At 42.6% G+C, this 22,031-nt stretch overlaps 1 protein-coding gene across 5 annotated transcripts in view; it reads left to right on the top strand.

The window, feature by feature from the left end:
* Positions 1–22,031, top strand: part of PCDH15 (protocadherin related 15) — an 826,977-nt gene that overhangs the window by 555,803 nt on the left and 249,143 nt on the right. For all 5 annotated transcript variants that reach the window (XM_064464573.1, XM_064464572.1, XM_064464569.1 and 2 more), the window contains 3 exons: positions 5,967–6,086; positions 11,089–11,199; positions 15,292–15,462. In XM_064464573.1, the coding sequence (XP_064320643.1) occupies positions 5,967–6,086; positions 11,089–11,199; positions 15,292–15,462 (402 nt within the window). The remainder of the gene's footprint in view (positions 1–5,966; positions 6,087–11,088; positions 11,200–15,291; positions 15,463–22,031) is intronic.

Raw genomic sequence — 22,031 nt, 5'->3', positions numbered from 1 at the left:
GCATCTGAAGTAACTAAGGTGATCGCCGCTCTCGGGCTGCTGCGACCGTGCCTGCCACACCACAGAGTCTGGGCAAGCACCAGGATGGAAATGGGCGCTTTTCCTTCATGCCACAACTGGCCCAGGGCCGCTGCTCTGCCGGTAGCCGGGGGTTTCAGGTGTTTTGTCTATATTGTAGCAGGCCCCAGCCTCACGGAGAGCTTAGTGCAGCACAAGTGTGGAAGCCCTTTAAAGGGGTGCTACTGTTCAGGAACAAGTTTCCCTTTTCCCTTTCTTATCCTTTTTCAAGACCAAGTATATAAGCGTCTCAGCCAAAAGCAAATCCAACTGCTATCCACAGTGTTATGAATCTCCTCATAAAAGTAACAATTAGTTAAGGTTGATGTTAAAATTATGATTGTTAGAAATATTCTGCAGGGGTATTTCCTTTGTTTTGTGTGTTATATGTTTTTCTTTGTACGAAAATGTCACATCGTTATTCATTTAGAAAAACAATCCTGACAAAATGACATTAGCCTGGGGCTGAATTTCACCATGCGTATTAGTTGCTTAAAGATACGAGTTATAGCAGTATATTAAAACAAAGGTCTAGAGCTACGCTGAAATTCAGAAGAATTATGCAACTCAGTGAATGCTTTACAAGCAAATCTATGGTATTGCTACAAGGGTTTTAAATACATATAACCTAATACAGGGACTAGAAACTAAAATTTTGTAATACTAGGGCAGAATTGTGGTTGTCTGTGTTTTGTGTTAAACACAACTTAACAAATTTTATCTGGGGTATTACAGCTCTCATTCTGCATGGCCTGGGTTTCACAAGACTGACTTTTTTTTTTGGTGTTAGTTTTTCACATGAGCCTTACCTGAGTGTTACAGAGGTGTCCGTAAGCTCGGGAGCATTTAATAACATGGGGTTTTTTGGAAAAGGTAATGGAGTTGCTAGAATACTGCTTGAAGTCAGTGTTACTTTAGTAAACATACATAACCTTAGAGCTGATGAGAATTTTCTGTTTGTAAACCAAAATTTTAGAATAGATTTGTTTTTCTGGTTGTTTTGGGGGTGTTTCCCCCCTTAAGTTGGCAGAGATGGGAATCCATTGCAAAATTAGTGTGTTTCTTAAGCTTCAGTCATCTTAAAACTTTGGCTTCGGGCTATTGAGAATTATAACTTGTGCTGAATTTTCATTGCTTCTGGTGTAATTATTCATATCTTTTTCCTTGTGGTATTGAAATAATTAATCTCTGCAGGTAGACATCATCAAAAGAATATTAGCTCAGAATGATTAACTGTAAATCTTACTTTGCTCTGCTGTTCAGGGCCACTGTGAAAGATTATTCATTTTCAACTTTGTAAATGGGCAATAATAAGAAAATTTATTTTCAAAATGTTTTATGGAAGTGTTGAACATTCCTGTCTGCATCTAGACTTCTAATAGACATAAATCATGTTGAAGGAAATTTTTAAGCATTACAGCTGTTGACTGTGGAAGAATGAGATTTATTGTGTGTATTTCCTCTCACTTTGTTCTATTGCTTTCTTTTGAAATCTTACTTGTTTCTTGTCATCGTGGTTCTTTTTCACCACGTTGAATTCCCACAGATACTATTATCCTGAAACTGTCACTAACACTCATAATTTTTTTTCTTTACAATTCCTAATATTTTATCTTGCATAAGGTAAGACACTCAGCGTGGTCAAACCATTTACCACACAACTTCAGTCCCTTTCTGTAGGAGATACTAACGTTTAATGTGGAGAAACAAAATTCCTCCTCAAGGTGTTTTCTGGAGTAGGCATGTCTGATGGGAAGGAGACACGTGGGGCTCTAGAGACAGCTGAAGCAATGCTTTCTAGAGCCATTTTGGGGTCTTTCTGAAAGGTAGGAAAGCAAAGAAGCTGGGAAACCCCTCTGTAGATGTATTTCCACCTCCCCCAACTGCCAGAAAACTTCGTGGTGGAAGATTTTTCAGAGAATGAACTGAGTCGGAAACGGTGGGAAAATGGGTGCTGTGCAGAATCTCTCTGTTACTGGTTGACATAGCAATGGTGTGGGGTGGTTTGAGCTCTAGAGGAGTGTTTACTCTCTAGAGAGTGTGTACATCTACTAAAGAATGAGTTTGATCACTGCATTGAGGAATTATGTAGCTTAAATAGTACGTTAATACAAAACCACCTTGAAGTTCTGCTTTTTGCCAATGCCAAAAATCTGATTAGCCAGTTTGTTCTGCTTGCTCGTGCATGTAATCAAATGGCATACCTAGTCTATGTTGGTATGAGATCAAACCCAGTCTTTCAGCCTGCTCTTTTAATTTTTGGATACATGTTTTAGATACCTCCATGATTTTCACTAGAAAATTAGGCCTGTCGTTCCTGTGTCACTTGTCTGTCTTCCTAGGAATGTAGTTCCTCACAGGCTGTTCACATAATAAGTAATCCTTATTTAAACAAGAACAGTGGGATTATTCATGTTGGTAAAGAACTATATATATATATATATATACACACTATAAATATATAGTACTATGTATAGAGTCACATTTTTATAAGGTGAACCGAGCTCCTCCTTATTGTTGCAGCAATAAAGTGAATGGTGACAGCAGTTTGTCAGAAAGCCCTCAGAAATTGTGGGGAAAAGTGATATTGCTGGCTAAGAGTAAATCATCGCAATGTTGAGATCACAGTGTAAAAATATTATGTAGCTTTGAATGCTAAGTGCCTCTCTCGAATGATTAGAAGTGCACTTTGAGACATTTAATTAAGAGCTCACCTGCATTTTTCCAAAGGCTGCAGCAGCCTCTGATGTCAGATGATGGGCAGGCTGGAAAGTTGAGTGAAATGAGTTAGTTTTTTCCTAACTTTCAGGAAGAGGGAGTGGCAAGGGAATTTTTTCAGTGTCCTTTCTAGTATCATTTGTGTTGTATAAACGAAAATGTAGATAACATAGAAACTTGTGTATTAGGTTCGTGAAGGTCTGCACATCTGCCATCAGTTATTTTGGATGTAATACGCTAAATCCAAGACTTTAGCTTTTGACTTTTACTGCATGCAGTTGTAATTCTGATGTTTACTGCTATTTCCTTTTTACAACTGTCTCCTTTGTTATCACTTAATGATGTGCTTTATAGCGCTGGAGCCTTTTTATGTTAGTCTTCATTTATCTGCACCCTGTCAGGATCCTGATACAGCTTCTCTGGATGAAACAGAGCAAATAACTATTGCTGAGCAGAGCTGCCGGCTGAATTCAGTGGAAACCATGCATTTCTGCGCTTCCGAAAAGCAACAGAGCTCTCTGCATCCTTCAGCTGTGAGCACTTTTGCAGGTCTAGCCGTTCCTCGGCCTCTCGGCAGCCGTGGAGGTACCTGCTTAGGTCAGGCTCGACGCCTGGGGCGTTGCGCTGGAGCTCTGCCCTCCCCCTTTGCAGGGCACGGCGTGACAGCGGCCGGCTAGAGCGGTCAGTACCAGCACCTCCTTGGGTGTCTTCAGCTCTTGGGCTGTTCTGATGTGACAGGATTTTTTTGAGAGATCTGTCGTTTGATTTCCAGCGGTAACCTCTCCCGCTCCTGAGAGCAGGCTGGTGTGACGGCCGCCGGCAGGGGCTGAGCAGGGAGCGCTCCTTCAGTGGGTGCCGGGAACCCTGTAGGCAGCCTAATGAGCGTGGTGTTGGGCAGGGTGTTCCCCGCCCGCTTGCCAGCCTCTTACACATGTGATGTCTTCAGAGCCGCTCCTCTCTCTTTGGCTGGGAGCACTGAGGCTGCTTCTGTTCTGTCAGCATAAGCGTGGGAGATCTCCATCACGTGCCAACCCCTCACAGGCCAGCGTCGTGCCCAGCTCTTCCCGCTCATGAGACTGTATCATTTAACCAATGATTAATCGGTTAAACTATTTAATGTCATACTGCGCGTCCGTGCCCAGGTGGGGGCTGAAGGGTCCCTGTGAGGACCCCAGCCATTGCCAAGGGCCCCAGCACAGGGGCCGGCGCCTCAGCCAGGCTGGTGGCGCCTCAGGGAAACAGGGTTGAGAAAGGGGAAAATGCCGTGCAGAAGCGAGGAGTGAGGAGAAAATTGTGAGGAGAGGAGTCAGGAGTGAAGCTGAGCCTTGGGAATGGGGAGGGAATAGGGGAAGGTGCTGTTTTGTCTTTGTTTGTCACCAACCAAGTGTATTTTTAATTTGCAGTATGTTAAATTAATTTTCCCCAAGTGGAGTCTGTTCTGCCTGGGAGGGTAATGGATAAGTCATCTCCCAGTCTCGACCCTTGAGTGTGTCCATCTGAGGAGGGGGGTGGGAGGACCCCTGGGTGGGTGTCTGGTGGGCAGCCCACCATTTATGGGGGGAAGGAACCTACAAACCAATTTTCCAAATCGTTTTTCAGGTTGCTTTGTTCTTCTGTCCCCTTACAAAAACACGAGAGCGCCCCTTCTCCCCTGCACATGCACTTTGTCATTAACCGCGAAGGTACCCTCTTTGGCCAGTGACAGTTGACTCTGATTTTATACTGTCGGGCACGACTCATGGTTCTGAGCTGATAGCTCTCCTGGATGGCTGGTGCTGTAGCAAAGGTACAAGGCAGAGACTCTCTGCAAGGTAATTATCTCCCGATTAGTAGGCAGGAGGAACAGTCAACTTCCTACGCCCACGTATGACACTTTAACTTACCTGTACCAGCAGTAAGCAAGTCTAGTTTGGAGCAAAACAGAAGCATACATCGTTATTGTGGCATAAGTGTAGATAATGTGAGTAAGTATTGTAAATTAAGCTCACCTGTTATTAGAAAAAAATGCTTTGAATTGGTGTGTTTTATTTCAAAGATTCAGTATTCCTAGCCCTGAAAATATTTCTCAGAGGACTCTGTCAGCCATTAAACTCTTAAAGTAATTATCAGCTTTATAAATAAAACAAGATCAGGAACTGTTGACTGTAGGAGGAAATGGGAAGTTAATTATTTGTTTTATGGTGTGAGCTACAAAATATGAAAGTGGAATAGCATCCACATTGGCAACAAATGTTTGAATGGCTCTCTGTGCTTTGCCACCTTCTATTTTTACAGCAGTTCAAATCTTTTTAGATCCTATAGCTTTAAAGATGTGCAACAACTTAATGTGAAATTCGGAGGAAGGAAGAGGGGGTCAGTGGGTCTCTGCGAATTCAAGAGCCAAAAGCTGGGGTGCGATGAGAGCAGCAGCAGGAAGCATGGCTAGGAGCAGTGTCTATGTTGAATCAAGAACTGTTTGTTCGTTTGTTTTTCTCTTTCGGGTTGATTACTCACAAAGTTTTCTGAATATTAAAATTCAGGAATGATGACTCCCAAGAAGTCAGTTGGACTGCTGTCCTTGATCTCAATGGGTCTTGATTTCACGCTATTTATCTACGCTGGGATAATTATAAATTGAATCATTTTCAAAATATAATTTTATGCGTATTCAATTGCTGCCAACAAAATATTGGAGAAACAGCATCATTCTTGTGTTTGTATAAAGCCATAAAGCTGTCTGAGTGTCTGTGTTTGCATGTAATAATGTTTATCTGGTGCTATTCACATTGTTATGAAGACGCTGTTAAATAAGTTCGGTTTACTTTGGCAGCTCATCTTTATTTTCCTTCCTGAGTCCGAAAAAGTAGCTTTTATTTTTTTTAATCTATTTCTATTTATTTCATGAATTCTTTCATTTCTAAGACTTTTTTTTTTTATCTTCATCTTTTTTAAAACAAAAGGGGGTCCGTCCTGATGCAGCCAATCTGTGGAATAAAAATGGAAATTGGTGTCACCCTCTGTGGGACGCTTGGCATCAGCTAAAGTACATTGTGTCCAAATAGTTGCTCGTACATGAGGTTCCAGGGTGAACAAAGGGGAGGAGAGAATGTCAGCCGTGCATTACAGACCAGAGCTGGGGGGGAGGTTTTGCAAACACTTCTTTAATGGTTTCTTCTATACCATAAGGCTTTAATGTCTCTCTGTTCTTGCAGTTAACTCCAGTTGGAACAACTATCTTCACGGGATTTTCTGGAAACCATGGTGCTACTGACATTGATGATGGTCCGAACGGCCAGATAGAATATGTCATCCAGTACAATCCTAATGACAAGGTAAGTGCATTTAGCTTTTTTCCTTTCAGGTGTGTGAAGCAGAAAATGAACAAGAGGGTGCCGTTGGACTTCACAGAGAAATTTCTTGCTTTGTGATGTAGAGTATCCTCTCTGCCCAAGAGCCTTGCTTGCCATGTAAACACAGCTGCATTTACTTTCCCTTGCATTGCCGTGTTATTAGCAGCCAGATTGCTTCAGTCATTAATAATCCCCTGTCTTCTCCCGTGTTGTTCACATACTTCACCTTGATTCTTGGCAGGCCTTTTCCGTCTGTGATAGGTAGTTGTATTTACTCCTACACATTTATACCTGATAGATTCACAGCTAAGAAATATTCATAGGCATGGCTAAGTTGCTCTCAAAAGAGATGTTTTGACTCTTCTCATGGAGCCATTTACATTTAAAGATCGTTGGTTTTTTTAAAGAAAGAGGGTTATATATTATTAAAATAAAACAATAGTGATCCCTACCTGTTACCTTTGCAAACACATACTTTTAGAGACGAAAAGCTTAAAGTACAAGAATAGCCTTCAGGGTCAGATGTGTGATTTTCTCTGTTATAACAAGGTTTGGCACATGGGTGATTTGTGTGAAGTGTCCCCATATGCATTTTCATAGCAAATTTAAAGTCATTTTAGCAACCCTTTTTTGCAAACAAAGCTCTCTTTTGCCATGGGCTAAGAGCACAGTTACTGAGGATCAGCTGGTGTGATAATTTGTTAAGCAGGCTAACGTGATTATGTATTCATCCCAAACATGACATAGGTGTCTAAGTGGGGGGAAGAAATTTATAGTATATAGACTAGACTTAGTAACCTCTCTACCCTTCCCTATTTTTACTTAAGGGGAATTATGAGCAGAAGAGGGTTTGTGGGAAAACAGTAGTCTGATTTGCAGTTTAATTAGAAGCATAGACACACGAGTTCTGATTCAGTTTGCACCATTTAAGCTGTACACCTCAAAGTTTTCAGTCCTCTTTCCACTGAAGTCAACAGGAGTTTAAGCATCTACTGAATTACACTTAGTGCTTGTACTTTCTAGGAGGTAGAATTTTGTAGAATAGCGACAGTATCAAGGAGAAATTCACTGTGAACTAATGATATAAGACCCTACTTTTTAATTTTCACTGGGGTAAGGGTTGATTTTGGCATAGTTACATGCTGAGGTATAATATTTACTTACTATATATACATAATTTTAGGACAGAGATGGTTTCTTGAGAAACTTTGCAGCACCTTAAGTTGCAGTCTTTTCTGGGGAGCTGTCATGGTTTTCGCTGGGATAGAGTCAGTTTTCTTCCCCGCAGCTGGCAGAGTGCTGGGCTTTGGACTCAGTGTGAAAACACCGCTGGTAACACACCGATGGTTTGGCTGTGGCTGGGCAGCGCTTGTGCTAGTCAGGGGCTTTCCAGCCTCCCAGGCTCTGCCGGGGGCACAAGGGGCCGGGAGGGGAGGGGGCACAGCCAAGAGAGCGGAGTCAAACTGGCCAAAGGGACATTCCATATCGTGTAACGTCATGCCCAGTATGTTACTGGGAGGGGCTGGCCGGAGGAAGCAGCAATCACAGCTCAGGGACCGGTGGCATCGGTCGGCAGGTGGTGAGCGGATGCACCACTTGTTTGTTTTTTGTCCTTCCTCCTGATGTTTCATCCCTCTCTCTCTCTCTCATTATTTTCCTTTTCGTTTATTATTATTATTACTATTACTGTTTTATTTTAATTATTAAACTGTTCTTATCTCAACCCACAAGTTTTCTTTCTTTTGCCCTTCCGATTCTCCCCTCCGTCCCACAGGGGTGGGGGACTGAGCGAGCGGCTGCGTAGGGCTTAGCTGTTGACTGGGGCTAAACCATGACAGGAGCTTTGTTTTGCAGAGAGGCAATGTCTTTTTGACAAAAGTGGAATTGTGGTGTTAGGTTTTTGTGATATAAGGAATTTTCTGACTCTGTGTTACGTATGTTTGGATTTATTTCATTTTTTAAATGTTTGCAATCATTTCTTAGAGATTAAGTTGCACAGACTTGAGCCGTCTCTTGAGTTATGACACTTCCTTCAGCGAGACTTCTTAAATGATTAAAATTACGAGTGCATGTTGTGTAGTCAGGCGTTGGCACAGGCTGCCCAGAGAGGTGGGGGAGTCACCATCCCTGCAGGGGTTCAGAAAACGTGCAGACGTGGCACTTGCGGACATGGTTTAGGAGGCCTGGGGGTGTTGGGTTGGTGGTTGGACTTGATGGTCCTAGTGGTCTTTTCCAACCGTAATGATTCTGTGATTCGATCATGTTACATTCTCCAGCTGTTCTTTGTACTGGTGGTACGTATGACTGAAGAGTTTCTCTCCTAAACTTTGCAGAGAAAGGCAAGGGTTTTCCACGGAAATAATGGGTATTAAAATGTTACGCTAGCATCATCTTTTAACTGTGTGCATAACGGAGGTGTTGTAAATAAATGCTATTCCCCTACCACAAATATTTGAAAAGTAAACAGAAGGCAGGAAGGAGCGACAGGAATGGACAAGCAGTTCTGAATTCACCAAAAAAACCAACCAACCAAACAAAAAACCACCAACCCAAACCCAACCTTTTAAATTTTTCGCTCTGCTGTTTTTCTTACACTTAACTTACAGTACTTAATAAAACCAGCTTAAATAATTTATTCTGTTTCAATAAAGACAATGAAAAATGTTAACACTGAGAAAATACCTCTTCCAGAAAATATTTGTTCCAGATAACTTTAGAAAATGGAAAGTGTTTTTTAAAAAAATGAGTATTTTAGCATACATTGAATATGTTGGTATATTGAAAACAATAATAAAGAGATCCAAACCCCTTAAAATATGATTTCTTTGAAGTGTGTTATGCCCCAGTGAAGTAGAAGACCCGATTTATATTAAATTTACTGCTAAGTCATAGCATTATATTGCTCAAAACTATCCTGAAAACTTATTCTAGAAGCATCTCCCAGAACCACAGTAGCCTTGAGCTCAGCAGAGGGGGGTTTGTCTTACTGCTGGCGACGGACATGATAGCATCTCTGAGTGGTTTGGTCTGGTGTTTTGCCACAGGGAGAGTTAAACATTTCTGAAAACTTTCCTTTCCTCTCTCTCACTCAGTGAAACTTGTTCTTGTTGAGGGATTTCCCTGGTTGGAACAACTTCTTTGGAATAGTTAGTTGCTTTATTGCCTCTTTTCCCTACTACTTTTGTATTCCAGATTAAATATATCTGACTCTTCCATATGTATGTAGACTTTCTGTGCATAATATTGCTTTACCTAGCGATAAGTTTTGTGCCTGTGCTAGCCAGAGATGAGTTCTCGTCACTGTAAGCTGCTTCATCTCGGCTGTCGCCTTGCAGAAAGTTACTGCATAATATCTGCTACAAGTGGATTTTCTTCCTTAACCTGGGAAACAATTCTGCCACGCTCAAAAATGATGTGTACAGCTTAGTGCAAAATTTCCCTATTTTTCTGCTTCTAGGATCCACCTCTGTTGTGTGACGAAGATGCCTGCACTGCTGTTTGGCACCAATGAGTGTCCTGCCTTAGAAAAAGCAGACTGATTTATAGCTCATAAGTTTCACTGAAGGGTAGTTTAGGCATTCGAGAAAAAAGCAGTTAAAAAAAGAGGTGTTATTCTGGAAATGCAATTTAACTTAATTATTTTCTTGTTTAATTGGGAAGATATATAAAAGCCATGTAGAAAAATGAATGCAGATCATACTTGACACAGGGCTGGGCTCTAACTATCATGTGAAGGAATGCTAGAAAACTTTTCTTAGCTCTTAAAAGGTAAGGCTCAAGTCAGTTAACATGCCAAAAAGATTCTGTCTCCTAATGCAGGGTGCATTTTTAGATTCCTGATGGTTTTATCTATACCTGAAGGTTATTAAGACAAATGCATCCTCAAAACAAGTTCTGGACTCTCTCCTTACTAGCTAATTTTACTGAGGTTCATTGTATTGTGTTTGGTGAGGAATCAAAATTAAACATTTTGAGTTTATCCGGCGTTAGGGAATATGCATAATGCTTTTGCTGAACTGATTTTTCACTTATCATCTCTCTGGGGAGTAAATTGAATAGTTATTCGCATGACTTTCCCCATTTATTCAAGGTTACAGGCCAACAAATGTCCTAAGTTACGGAGACTGCTGTACAAAAGCCCTTTGCTGTCCCTGTTTTGAAGTGAAAGGAGAACCAGTTTTGTTCTCTTGGAGTAAGCAGGTGACAAAGCTGTGTCTTGATATTCCCGACTTCTAGCACGCATGGCTCGTTTCAGTACCGGATGGAAATGTAGCTGAGAGGTGATGGTGTTGTGCACCTCTCTTAATCCCCTTGGAGCTCCGTTAGAGTTTGGGCTGCAGCAGAAGTAAACGGAGTTTGCAGAGGGATCGCAGGGTTGATCTGATGTGCTACTGTCAGGAGCTGCGGCGCAAACTAACACCTGGAAGCTAAGCTTTAAATCACCACCGAACGATTGCACTTCTGTGCTGTGTTGGAGCAAGAGGGGCCCAAGATATAACCAGTTGGGGAGGAGGTTAATGTTTTCTGCTGAAATTGTGCTGAACCTTGGTAACAGTTTAGATTGTACAGTTCCACTTAAGTGCATCCTCCTGCCAAGGAAAAGGCAGTTATTCTGAGAGTGCCTTGGCTGATTCTCAGCTGCAGAGTCTTTTCCAGCTGGCTCTGGCCTTTTAAATCAGAGATGAATGGTCTAAAGCAGTTGGGAGATCTTCCTTGTGAATTAGAAGTGGCACATTTATGTGTGCATGTGCGCACACATGGCATCATCTTCTGTGTCGCACAGTTCACAACCTGCTGGCTTTTGTTGCAAATACAGTTAAAAGAAAGGAAGGGGAGAAAACATAGAAAACCTTAAAATCTCTGCTCTGGACAGTGTATGCAATTTTGTTATGCCATCCAATCGATCATGTTGTCGTGGCCTATCTGAAATGTGTTTTAACTTTGACGCGTGTTAAATTTTATCGTACTGTGTTAACTTTTGCAGACTTCCAACAGGACCTTTGATATTCCTCTCACTTTGTCCGGAGCAGTAGTTCTACGAGAGAGACTAAATTATGAAGAAAAGACGCGTTATTTTGTCATTGTTCAAGCAAATGTAAGTATAGGTGTTGCAATGACCGTTTGTGCTGCTGATTTAGGTGGGGTTTTAGTTTGCAGATGTAGAATTTTCTGAGGAAAGGAAAAGTCTCACTGAAATACCATGTCTGATAAGACTCTGCTCCTGAAGATCTTATTTAAGATTTATCTAAGTTGTTGAAAGCTTGGCCATATTATTACTGGTTAAAAAAGCTTGCTCTGTGTGTGTAACAAGACAACCTTTTTGGCACAAGGAACAACTTGCAGATTTGAAGTACAGCCCATGCGGAAAAGTGCATTCTAGTGTCACTAAGTGTTCATTTTCTAACAAATCTAGCGATGCTAATTTGATCTCAAATTAATTTAATGGATACAATTTAGTTGTATCCCTCAGGTTTGAAATGCATTTTTCTCTAAAGAGGTGATTTTTATTTCAAGTGATGTTGCAAGCATATATAGAGGTTTTTACAGTGGCTGGCAGTGGATAATGCATACCGGGAAGAAAAGTGATGTTTAAGCTGTATCTAATATATCTGTCATCAGAGAAGTTTTTTGGTGCCCTTGAGGGTTGTGAAAGCTTTTTTCCCTTTTTGTCCTTCTGATAATGGCAGAAATGAAAACTTTTCCTCTGTTGTTTACCTGGGTTGTGATACTACTGCATTTGTGGGAAAATGAGAATGCTTTGACGCCCCTTTAGATAGCTTGCTCCTGAACTCACGTGTTTATATTACTGTCACCTTTCTGATACAGAATTGTAGATATATTGTACGATACATTTTACAATCTACTTTCCTACATGTTTTGTGGCATGTTCAGCATTCCCCTGACAGAAGATAGACACCAGCGGTGCCGCAATGCTTTTTGCACTTAGATGTATCTACAGATGCTTCCTGGCTGCTAGAATAACTCATTTTACCTGGGTAACGGAACTTGCTTGTCTCTTGATCAAGAATACGGGAAGGCTCAGAACTGATTTCACAGGTTGGGAGGGACCTCAGGGATCATCTAGTCCAACCTTTCTGGGAAGAGCCCAGCCTAGACAAGATGGCCCAGCGCTCTGTCCAGACGACTCTTGAAGGTGCCCAACGTGGCCGAGGCAACCCCTTCCCTGGGGAGATTATTCCAATGGTGACTCTCCTCACTGTGAAACATTTCCCTCTGGTGTCCAATCGGAATCTCCCCAAGGGCAACTTGTGTCCATCCCCCCATGTCCTCTCCATGGGACTCCGTGTAAAAAGGGAGTCTCCATCTTCTTTGTCACTACAATTTGCCTTCTTTTTTAGCAATGTTTTAGCAATGATTTACTCCACAGATCACTGCATATTCACAACTCTCTTCCTTTGATGTTCAGAGCTGTGAGTTTCAGGAGATGCTGCGCTCCTAGAAGAGTAACTGGGGTAGTTGAGTAGGTCATGCTTTTCAAGAGAAAGGCACGGTGTGCAGCAGCACAAACACCTCGCGTGCGGAGGGAAGCCTGTCATGCTGCAAGAACAGCTGGTGAAGGTGCAGCTTGGGAATCGTGGTGGCAGCATGGCAAAGCAATCTCATATTAATTTGTTCATTCCTTTCAATATACGGCCTTACACAGTACATTGTCACCTTTGTGGTACTGAGTTTGGGACTAGAGCTGTGCTGATAGCTGGTTAGTATCATGTTTATACATAATGGGGCAGCTTGCATCATTGACTCGTCTTGCTAGGCCATGTGTTTTCTCAAACATACCCAAATGGGAACTGAGTTTTGAGCGCTCAGAGGTGGGAGACTAGAGCTCAAAGAAAGGCTCTACTTAAGCTCTGTAGCCCAGCTTTTTTAGGAGTTTGCCTTATGCACCCTTTTATATGGTTTTGTTTGTTTTGTGGGTTTTCGTGTTTTGTTTTTTAATTTTACAAAATACTGCAGGCTGCATTTAATTCTCTCTATTGTACGTACTATGCAGTCCTACCTCTATTCCACTGATTACATTAGCAGTGAACATTTATTGTTCTCGTATCCTGAAGACACGACATGAAATTAATTACTCTGTATCTGTGCTTTGATCCAGTGTTACTCAAAGGAACGTATTGGGGGAATATAAAAAAGTTTAGCTGGTGATCAAGGCTGCTCCTTGTAACTGGGACTGTTTTCCATGGTTGACCATAAAGAAAGCTGAATGCAGAAATTCCCATATTTAGTAACTGAAAATGTAAAGCGATTCCAAGAACTGAGTGGATGCAAAGTAGGAAAAAAACTATGTATCCAGTCTGATTTAGAGCAGTGTCCTATTCTTCTTAGAGATGATGATATTCAACAGCATAAATACTTTAAAAAAGCTATTTTCTTTTCTGTCAGTGTTATCCTAGGATAGGAAGGTGAGCCTTAGCTAATAGCCCATATTCCCTCCACAAGCTTCCCAACAGTTCCTCCATGAAAATGAAAGCATTTTTGACTGTTTTTAAAAAAATATTGGAGAGTAATGCTGTTTCTTCACTATGATAACAGAAGAAGAAAGAAAAGGTGAATTGTTGCTAGAGTGTATTTTGTTTAGTGTATAAAACAGGAGCGAGGGGCTGGGGAGCAGCTCTGCAGGGACCTGGGGGCTCTGGCCGACGGCAAGTTGAACGTGAGCCCCCAGCGTGCCCTGGCAGCCCAGAGGGCCAGCCGTGCCCTGGGGGGCACCGAGCCCTGCATCGCAGCCGGGCGAGGGGGGGATTGTCCCGCTCTGCCCCGCGCTGGGGCGGCCTCACCCCGAGCGCTGCGGGCAGCGTTGGGCACCGCAGGACATTGAGGGTATAAAGCTACTGGAGAGTGTCCCGAGGAGGCCACGGAGCTGGGGAAGGGTTTAGAGGGGAAACCGTACGAGGAGCGGCTGGAGTCCCTTGGGTTGTTCAGCTGGAGCAGAGGAGGCCGAGGGCAGCCTCATGGCGCTCTGCAGCCCCCTCCCGAGGGCAGGAGGAGGGGCAGGGCTGGTCTCTGCTCTCTGGTGACCAGTGATGGGACCCGAGGGAACGGCAGGGAGATGTGCCAGGGGAGGGTTAGACTGGGCATTAGGGAAAGGCTCTTCCCCCAGAGGGTGGTGGAGCCCTGGCACAGGCTCCCCAGGGAGGCATCACGGCACCAGCCTGGCGATGTTCCAGAAGCCCTTGGCCAAGGCCCTCAGAGACACGGTGTGAATTTGGGGTGTCCTGTGCAGGGACGGGAGTTGGGCTTGATGGTCCTTGCGGGTCCCTTCCAGCTCAGGGCGTTTTGTGATTTTATAAAAATAATCAAGGTGTTTCCCACAATTCAGGAAAGTGTAGTTTTATTCTGTACCACCTGGAAAGAAAAAAAAAAAGGAAAAGGAGACAATAAATAACTTGTGATACTCAGTGGTGTCTTGTGTACCCAAAGATCAGGGGAGGGGAAAAAAAAACCAAACCACGGTACACTGAAAGAGCCTGTCACACAGCATGGAGACTTGCTCGGGATGCAGCGTGGTAGCTGTTTTGTTTTGGACAGAAGTGTTCTTCAACCTCTAAAACACAAGCAGTGTAACTCATTCTCCAGGCAAATCAGCTTTCTACATGGAGTGCAGTTTGTAGGTCTTAGATGAAGCTCATTGCTGAATCTTAAATCGTGGTGTGCAGAGGTAGATTGAGCATTACAGTCCAGGGCTTGTCCACTGACAATTGTAAAAGTAATAGTAACTGCTTATACCTTCTATTTCTGTAAGTGGAAGCCCTTTCACTTACAGATAGGATTTGCACAAGGCAGCATAAGAATATATTTCAGATTTTAAGTAAGGCATGAAGGACTTCTTATCTTACACAGGTATGCTGCATTTTTATAGATTTACCAAGACACGTGTCTTCATTTCCCACATTTCCTGAGAATTAATTTCTCAAAACTGTATTACTTCTGAGTGATAGATATTTCTCAGTATTGCTTAAGTCAAGAGGTAAACTTTTACTTCTTAACTGTATTTCTGAGCCTTCGTGAAATTAAAGGCTGTAGCTCTGAGGCTGAAGTTTCTGTAGTTTGCGATTTCCTAGAACCTGGATAATTAGGTGCTTATATATTTTGCCCTTTACTTTAAACATTTTTGTAGATTCTAAATTCAGAAATTCTGACCAGATGTAACTTGTCTGTTTCACAGGATCGAGCCCAAAATCTTAATGAGCGAAGGACAAGTACGACCACCCTGACTGTAGACGTGCTTGATGGGGACGATTTGGGACCTATGTTTCTTCCTTGTGTCTTGGTGAATAATACTCGTGACTGTAGACCTCTCACCTATCAAGCGAGCTTGCCAGAACTGACTGATCCTGTAAGTCCACTTGATTTATTGCAAGTTTTATATGTTTGTTTTGCAAGCAACCATTGTCTTACTCTGTGGACCCAATTGAGAACTGTAACTAGAAAGGTTATGTATGCTTTATGCCATGTTTTATGTGCTAAACAAAAGAAAACCAAGGTAAGAGCTATGTAGGAATAGATGGTGAAATTCTAGCTTTGATAAAATGGCAAACTGCTCATTCACTGCAAGGGCTGAGTCTTGCTGAAATTCGGTAAATTGTGGAATTGCTTTTCCTGCTCTGTCCGTGTTTTGCTCTCCAAATATCCTGAAGAAGCTCTTTTGAGAAGGGACTTGACATGTTATTCCATTCAGGATTGGTACAGACCTTAGGAGAAAGATTATTTTTTTTTTTTTAGGAAAAGGAAGCATTAGTCACTAATCCCTGAAAAAATTATTTGTGGCTGTTATCTATTTTTAATCAAGAGGCACTCAAGAGCAACGTGTGTTTATCCCATGTAGATGCTTGTACTAAATATGTCAGTTAATACATCATTTAGGATAGGGATAAAGGTCAGTGTAAGGCTCGTTTCACACTGGAATATGCACAATGAACCACAAAGGGAAGAGGCGAGAGCTTTCTCATTTCTTGATGCAAGGAGAACTGCTGCTTGGCATGATGGAGATGTGCATCTCTGGCGGGTGAAACAGAAAAATGAATTTCTTAAGTGATGTTGATATATGACCTTTCATTCATGTATTTAAGACCATAAAAACGAAGACCCAATTGAATCACTACGTATTACCCTACCTGGTACCCTACATTTGACATTAAGATGACATTAAGATAACAAAGTATTGACACTGAGATTATGACTCCCCTTGTTCATTGCAGAACACACTCTGTCGTGCTGCTTCTGACCAGGAGATGGGGGAGGTTGAGGCTGTAAACGTGGAGGTTCTTGCTGTTCTTTGCCTTACTTGTCTTGCCATCCTGTGCTTCATAGCCTTTTGCCAAACCACTTGTTGGAGGCTTGGAGGCTTAGGTTGGATGTTAGGGAAAGGTCCTTCCCCCAGAGGGTGGTGGAGCCCTGGCACAGGCTCCCCAGGGAGGCATCACGGCACCAGCCTGGCGATATTCCAGAAGCACTTGGCCAAGGCCCTCAGAGACACGGTGTGAATTTGGGGTGTCCTGTGCAGGGACAGGAGCTGGACTTGATGATCCTTGCGGGTGGGTCCCTTCCAGCTCAGGGCGTTCTGTGATTCTATGTTCTGGTTTCCTGCTTTCTCTGGTCCAAGAGTCCTGCTGCAAATATGCTCGAGCAGGGTCACCAAGCACTGCTGCCACCCTGCTTGGTTGATTAAGACGATACTCTTTGTGAGTTTTGAAATCTCTCACTGTTGTTTTATCCATTTTAGGAACAGCTAACACTGGGTGTAGTACACAGCAGTTGATCAGTTGCATCTGCGCAGGTTAATGGTACAGGCTCTGGTTTAATAACCAGTACAGTCTCAAGGAGGTGACATAAGGCTTACTGTAATCAAGATGTGCGATTAGTGTGCCTTCTGGATAAGGGAGGGCTAGAACAAGTTTCAGGGAGGTGGTATAAGTCAGTCTGGATGCTTTGGCAAACTTCTGGAGGAAGATGGGGTCTTGCATGACACGTGCACCTCCAAAGGAGGTGGTGTTTCTCTCTACCAGAGAAGCTCTTCCTAACAACTGCAGCCTGATTTGTGAGGTGTATGAAGGAAGAGACTTGAGAGATATTCAGCTTTTGGCAGCAGCAAATCAGTTGGGGAAGGGAAGGGGAGAGACGTTCCAGATTTAAATTATTATATTGATTTATGCATCTCTCTTTCACTTCCACACCTTGGTATTTGATAATCCTCTGTAACTGTGTTGTCTGTTTTGGACTTGGGCTTATATTAAGTTAACTGGGCAACCACAAGTTATTCCCTGGCTGAGTTGTGGCCTCATCAGGGTTACTGGGGTCCCCAAACTGTGGAGGATGACAGAGTGTGACCCCGTTTTATCTGCACAGTTCTGATAGAGTTCCCAGTACAGAGGCAGGTGAGGCAGAAATTATGGATAACTGGTGTTTGGTCATTACCTTGTTTTTTATCTATTTATCTTAAGATATAATGTGAGTCTCATAATTTTCCTGAGACAGCCCTCTCAGGTGGAAGGAATCCAGCTCTGTCTTCATTCCTGCCCTTGGTCAGGCACCTACGCTGCGCTGGAAGACAGAGAGGTGTCTGCCTAGGAGGGTGTCTAGGCTAGGAAAAATCTGACTATTGATTTGGTGCTGAGCTGCAGTGTGCATTCGTTCAATTTCATAAGCTACAGTCTATTCAGGTGTTAGGTTTTTTGTTGGATTTTTGTTTTTTTTTACATCAAACTGCACCTTGAGGTATCTATGAAATGAGAAACGGGTTCTGTTGATAAGCGACCAGCTATTTGCTGTTTATCTGTTTGTAGCGCTGCAGCTGTTCTGATAAATGTAAGTGGAAGAAGGCTGTCTGAACTCAAAGTTTTACCTTGGTACCTCAAATATATACTTGACTTCCAAATTCTAATTAATTTAGAAGATACTGATGGTACCTGAAAAGGTTCAGCTAGTAACGTATTACATCTGTGTCCTGCAAGCAGCAGTATAATCAAGCGCAGAGAAGCAAATAGACCAGAATGCCCTTGCTGAAGTTTAATTGTGGCCACTGTGTAGGCTAAAGGATTATTTTTAATCCAACGCTGTCATTTTTTTCTCTATTTGCTTTTTAATTTCTTAATGAACATGAGAAGGAATATTAATGAATCTAGAACAAAGGGCGACAAATTATGAATTATTCAGAAGCAGTAGCTTGAAAAAGAAGTCCTGCTTTATAGGGCAAGATGCCTGCTCAGCTGACCCCTGAAGTAAAGAATTTAATGTAACTGGTAAGAATAATATTTTTGTTCAGTCTTGCACGATTTAATGATCTTTAGTTGGCCTCCATCCATTAATTTACTGAGGTAAATATCGTATTTCCTTTCCAAGCTTCTTTCCCTTAGATGCTCTAAAGCAGTTGGATACATTGGCAGTGAAGAATCCATACAGCGTGTGCTTTGTTTATGGTCTTTGGCTGGCAGAAATGGAAGAGGCCAGCAAAATTAATGGATGTCTTTGTTACCAGAAAAGCAATTTATTTTCCTGAAGAGCAATATCAAGGTTTACACTATGCCTTCTGAGAGTTGCTCTGACTCATGGCAGTATTAATATTATTATTAAATCTGCTCCAGGCTGGGTAGTGTGCTGTATAATTACTTGTAAAAACCAGTTTTTTATTTCTGCCATTTGCACAGAGAGTGTAAATTCCCCCAAAGCTGCAGATCTTCCAAGCAGAGCCAAAGGTTATCCGATGGTCCTCTCTGGGTGTGCAGATGGAATGAAATGTTGCGGCTGTACCTTCTTGGGCAGCCGGGTGCTGCCTGTTCCCGACTGAGCTTTGCCCCCAGGTGTGACATCCTTCGTTGGTCGTTGCCTGGTTTTGAGAGTGTCCCTTCTGCAGTGCCACCAATGAACTACTGTAATTAATTGCCGTGATGGCCTTATTAGGTCTAGGGTCGTAGCTAAGGTCATATAAACATCAGTGTCTGATACCAAATGCTTGTGAGGTGCTTTTTGTAACTTTGTAGGGGAGGCAGAAACTCTTAGTTCAGAGTAAACAAACTTTGGCTGCTTTTATAGCACATGAGCTATTCGGGATGCTTAACCCTGTGGTAGGTGGGTGGTAAGTGACGGCTAAACTGCCTCACCACTGCTGAAGCCCAGGCACAGAACTCAGTTAAGCAGCCTGTAATCCCCACCTTAGATTATGTACTGCTTCCCTGGGCAGTAATTTGCTTGTGAAGTGCTACCTGTTGAGTCTGATTCAGTGCCCATGACAGTGATGGAGTAAACTGCTTGAAAAGTTCCTGGACCAGGAGGGAAAAGAAATAAATCTACTGAGTTTTGAGTCCTCTAATAATCATTGCAAAAAGTATCCTGCAGAAAAGACACCAAAGCCCATGATATGATAGCACTCAAAGTCGTTGCTTGAAGTTCCGTCGCATAATACACGTGCAAATCCTTTCACTTTGTTTCCTTTAGGGGAATGCAAAGTACAGCCTCAGTGTTACCTTGCAATCAGCTAGCATAAACCTTTCAAAAGTCCAAGTTCCACAAGCCAAATCTATTGCCTTGTAACAAAGGGGAAACCAATGCCTGTGCTACATGAAAGGGTGCGTGTAGGAACCTCCTGTGTCTGCTGATAGCTCCATAAACCTCTGCGTGTGTTCCCTGGTTGTCGTCATCCTACTTTCCCTCTGGGAACGAATTTACTGTTGTTAGATAGATTTCCATTTCCAAGAAAACCGGTGGCGTTTGTTGGTTGGGGGTTGTTGTTGCTGTTGCGTAGTTTTATATTTACCCTAGTGTTTCTATGTCTGATCAAATCTGGTAAGTAATTTTCCCCCCATTGTCTCAGGAATAAATTAGCATTTATTATCAGGACATGCAAGCCCTCAAATGGAGTTAAAAAATATAGCTTCTGAATGTCTCATAACATTGGAAAGATAATTTCTTCTCCCTCTTTCCCCTTCAGTCTGTTCCCGTCGTGCTCACTTTGTGAAGGTTTTATCCATTTCTATACTCATTTTTTCCATCATCATGCAAAAAAGAAAAGCCAATTAGCAGTGAAATATAGATTACATTTATCTAATCAGTTGCTGGACTAGTTTTGCAACAAACGGATTCCTGATCAGGTTCCATGGAATAATTATCAGTCCCCACGAACACTAATGCACTCCCTGACACCTCTGAGGCTTTCTTTGTACTAATTCAAGATTCAACACTTCAAACACCTAGCTGCGTGACGAGACATTGCTTATTAATGCACCACTGACGTATCTTTCTACATGGAAAGTATTTCTTAGGATTGGTATTTTTGTACTAATTATCCTCAGTATCCGTAGGAGTTGTGTCAGCAGGGACCTTACAAAGCCTGTGGGCTCAGCTGCCCTGCTGAGCAGAACTGGAGATGGGCCTGAGCAGAGGACTGCTAGATGAAAGGCTTAAAAAAAACCCAGAATTCTCCAAAGAACGGTGTGGTCGAGGAGGGTAAAAAAAGACGCTGAAGAGCAGGAGGTGCCCTTAGAAGCCCTCAAGCTTTTGTTAGCAAGAAGGACCTCTTTAGTTACGTTAGTTTGGATTCAGGGGAAGAATCCTGAACTTGTAAGAGGTGCAAGCCTTGCTTGATGAGTCAGGGAGGGAGTCCTCCCTGAAGAGCGCTGTGCGCATCGTGTAACGCATAGTTTTGAACAACTGTGGAAACAGCAGACTTTTGATGGCAAGGTGAAGTGAACAGTTTTGTTCTAATGTCACAGAAATCAGGAGTTACAATATTTTTTTTATTGCAAAGTTAATTCATTATATATTCTGTATTTACAACTGAACAGAGTCTTGTCTGATCACTTCTTCAACAAGCCCCCTGCACCCCCAGCCCCTCCCCAAGGAGAAGGGTTTCGAACACTTCATCCAAGACAAAAAAGTTAATTGACTTTCATACATGCAAAGTGTAATAAACCACCATAATATTACAAATTGTGGCTATACAGTAAATTCATTAAATCCTCACTATATCTTGACAGAAAGTACATCTTGGAATCCAGAGTCACCTGCGGAGCTCCCAGTTAGCAGCGAAAAATGTTTTGCATCAGACTGATATGTCAGAAATGACAGGAGCTTTTTAAAACTTGTGTTTTGTCTTTTCGTTTCTTGCTGAAACTCTAGGGGCAATCCCAACAGTTTTTTCTCCAAGCCGTTTCCCATTCCCTTGCGCCGTTCTGGCTCGGCATCATCCGGTGACGTACGGTAGCGGCTGCAGTCAAGTGACTTTCATACCCCCTTCCCTGGTGTACTGCTGTTCGGCAGTTGTTTGCAGTTACTCCGTTTGAGGAATTGGGAGCTTTATGGTACCTTCTGGGCACCATCGCCTACGGTGGCGGGGGGTCCGCGGGATGTGGAGAAAATGGGGCTGCTCCCTCAGTGAGAGAACTGGAAATGCCGTAGGAGGGAACTGAGGTTGTAGCAGCGCAAAGGCTAGTTTCGGTGTGGTGGAGGACTGAAGGCGTTTGATCGGTGGGTGGGGCTGGCATTGGGAACACAGGGCACTTCCATGAGTAACCAGGTTTAATCAGCTCTATGCTTATGATTGATAGCTAATTCACATTGTGGAGGATGTGCTGTTTTTTTCAGAACCTCTGGGCTTGAGGGTGACAACCACTTAAGTTCTTTCTAAACTAATTTCCTTGCTGTTCCTTGCTATCTGACCGTACAAATCCCAGTTCCTTCCACACAGAAAACTTCCTGGAAATGTTCTTACGGAGACATGTTAATATAAAACTTGCTGCAAAACAAATAAACAAATCCCAGATTAATGAAGCTTAGTCCACTGTATGGAAATGTGCCTGCAACTTTTGGAAACATCTCCCCATCTTAGTTACAACAGCAGGTATTAGTCAAAGAATAAAGTTCATCAAAATATTCTGGGCTTTTTTTTGTGTTGGTTTGTTGTTTTGGGGAGTT

This window comes from Phalacrocorax carbo, chromosome 13 (genome assembly GCF_963921805.1).
Source record: "Phalacrocorax carbo chromosome 13, bPhaCar2.1, whole genome shotgun sequence".
NCBI lineage: Eukaryota > Metazoa > Chordata > Aves > Suliformes > Phalacrocoracidae > Phalacrocorax > Phalacrocorax carbo.
This window is presented reverse-complemented; position numbering and strand designations above follow the sequence as displayed.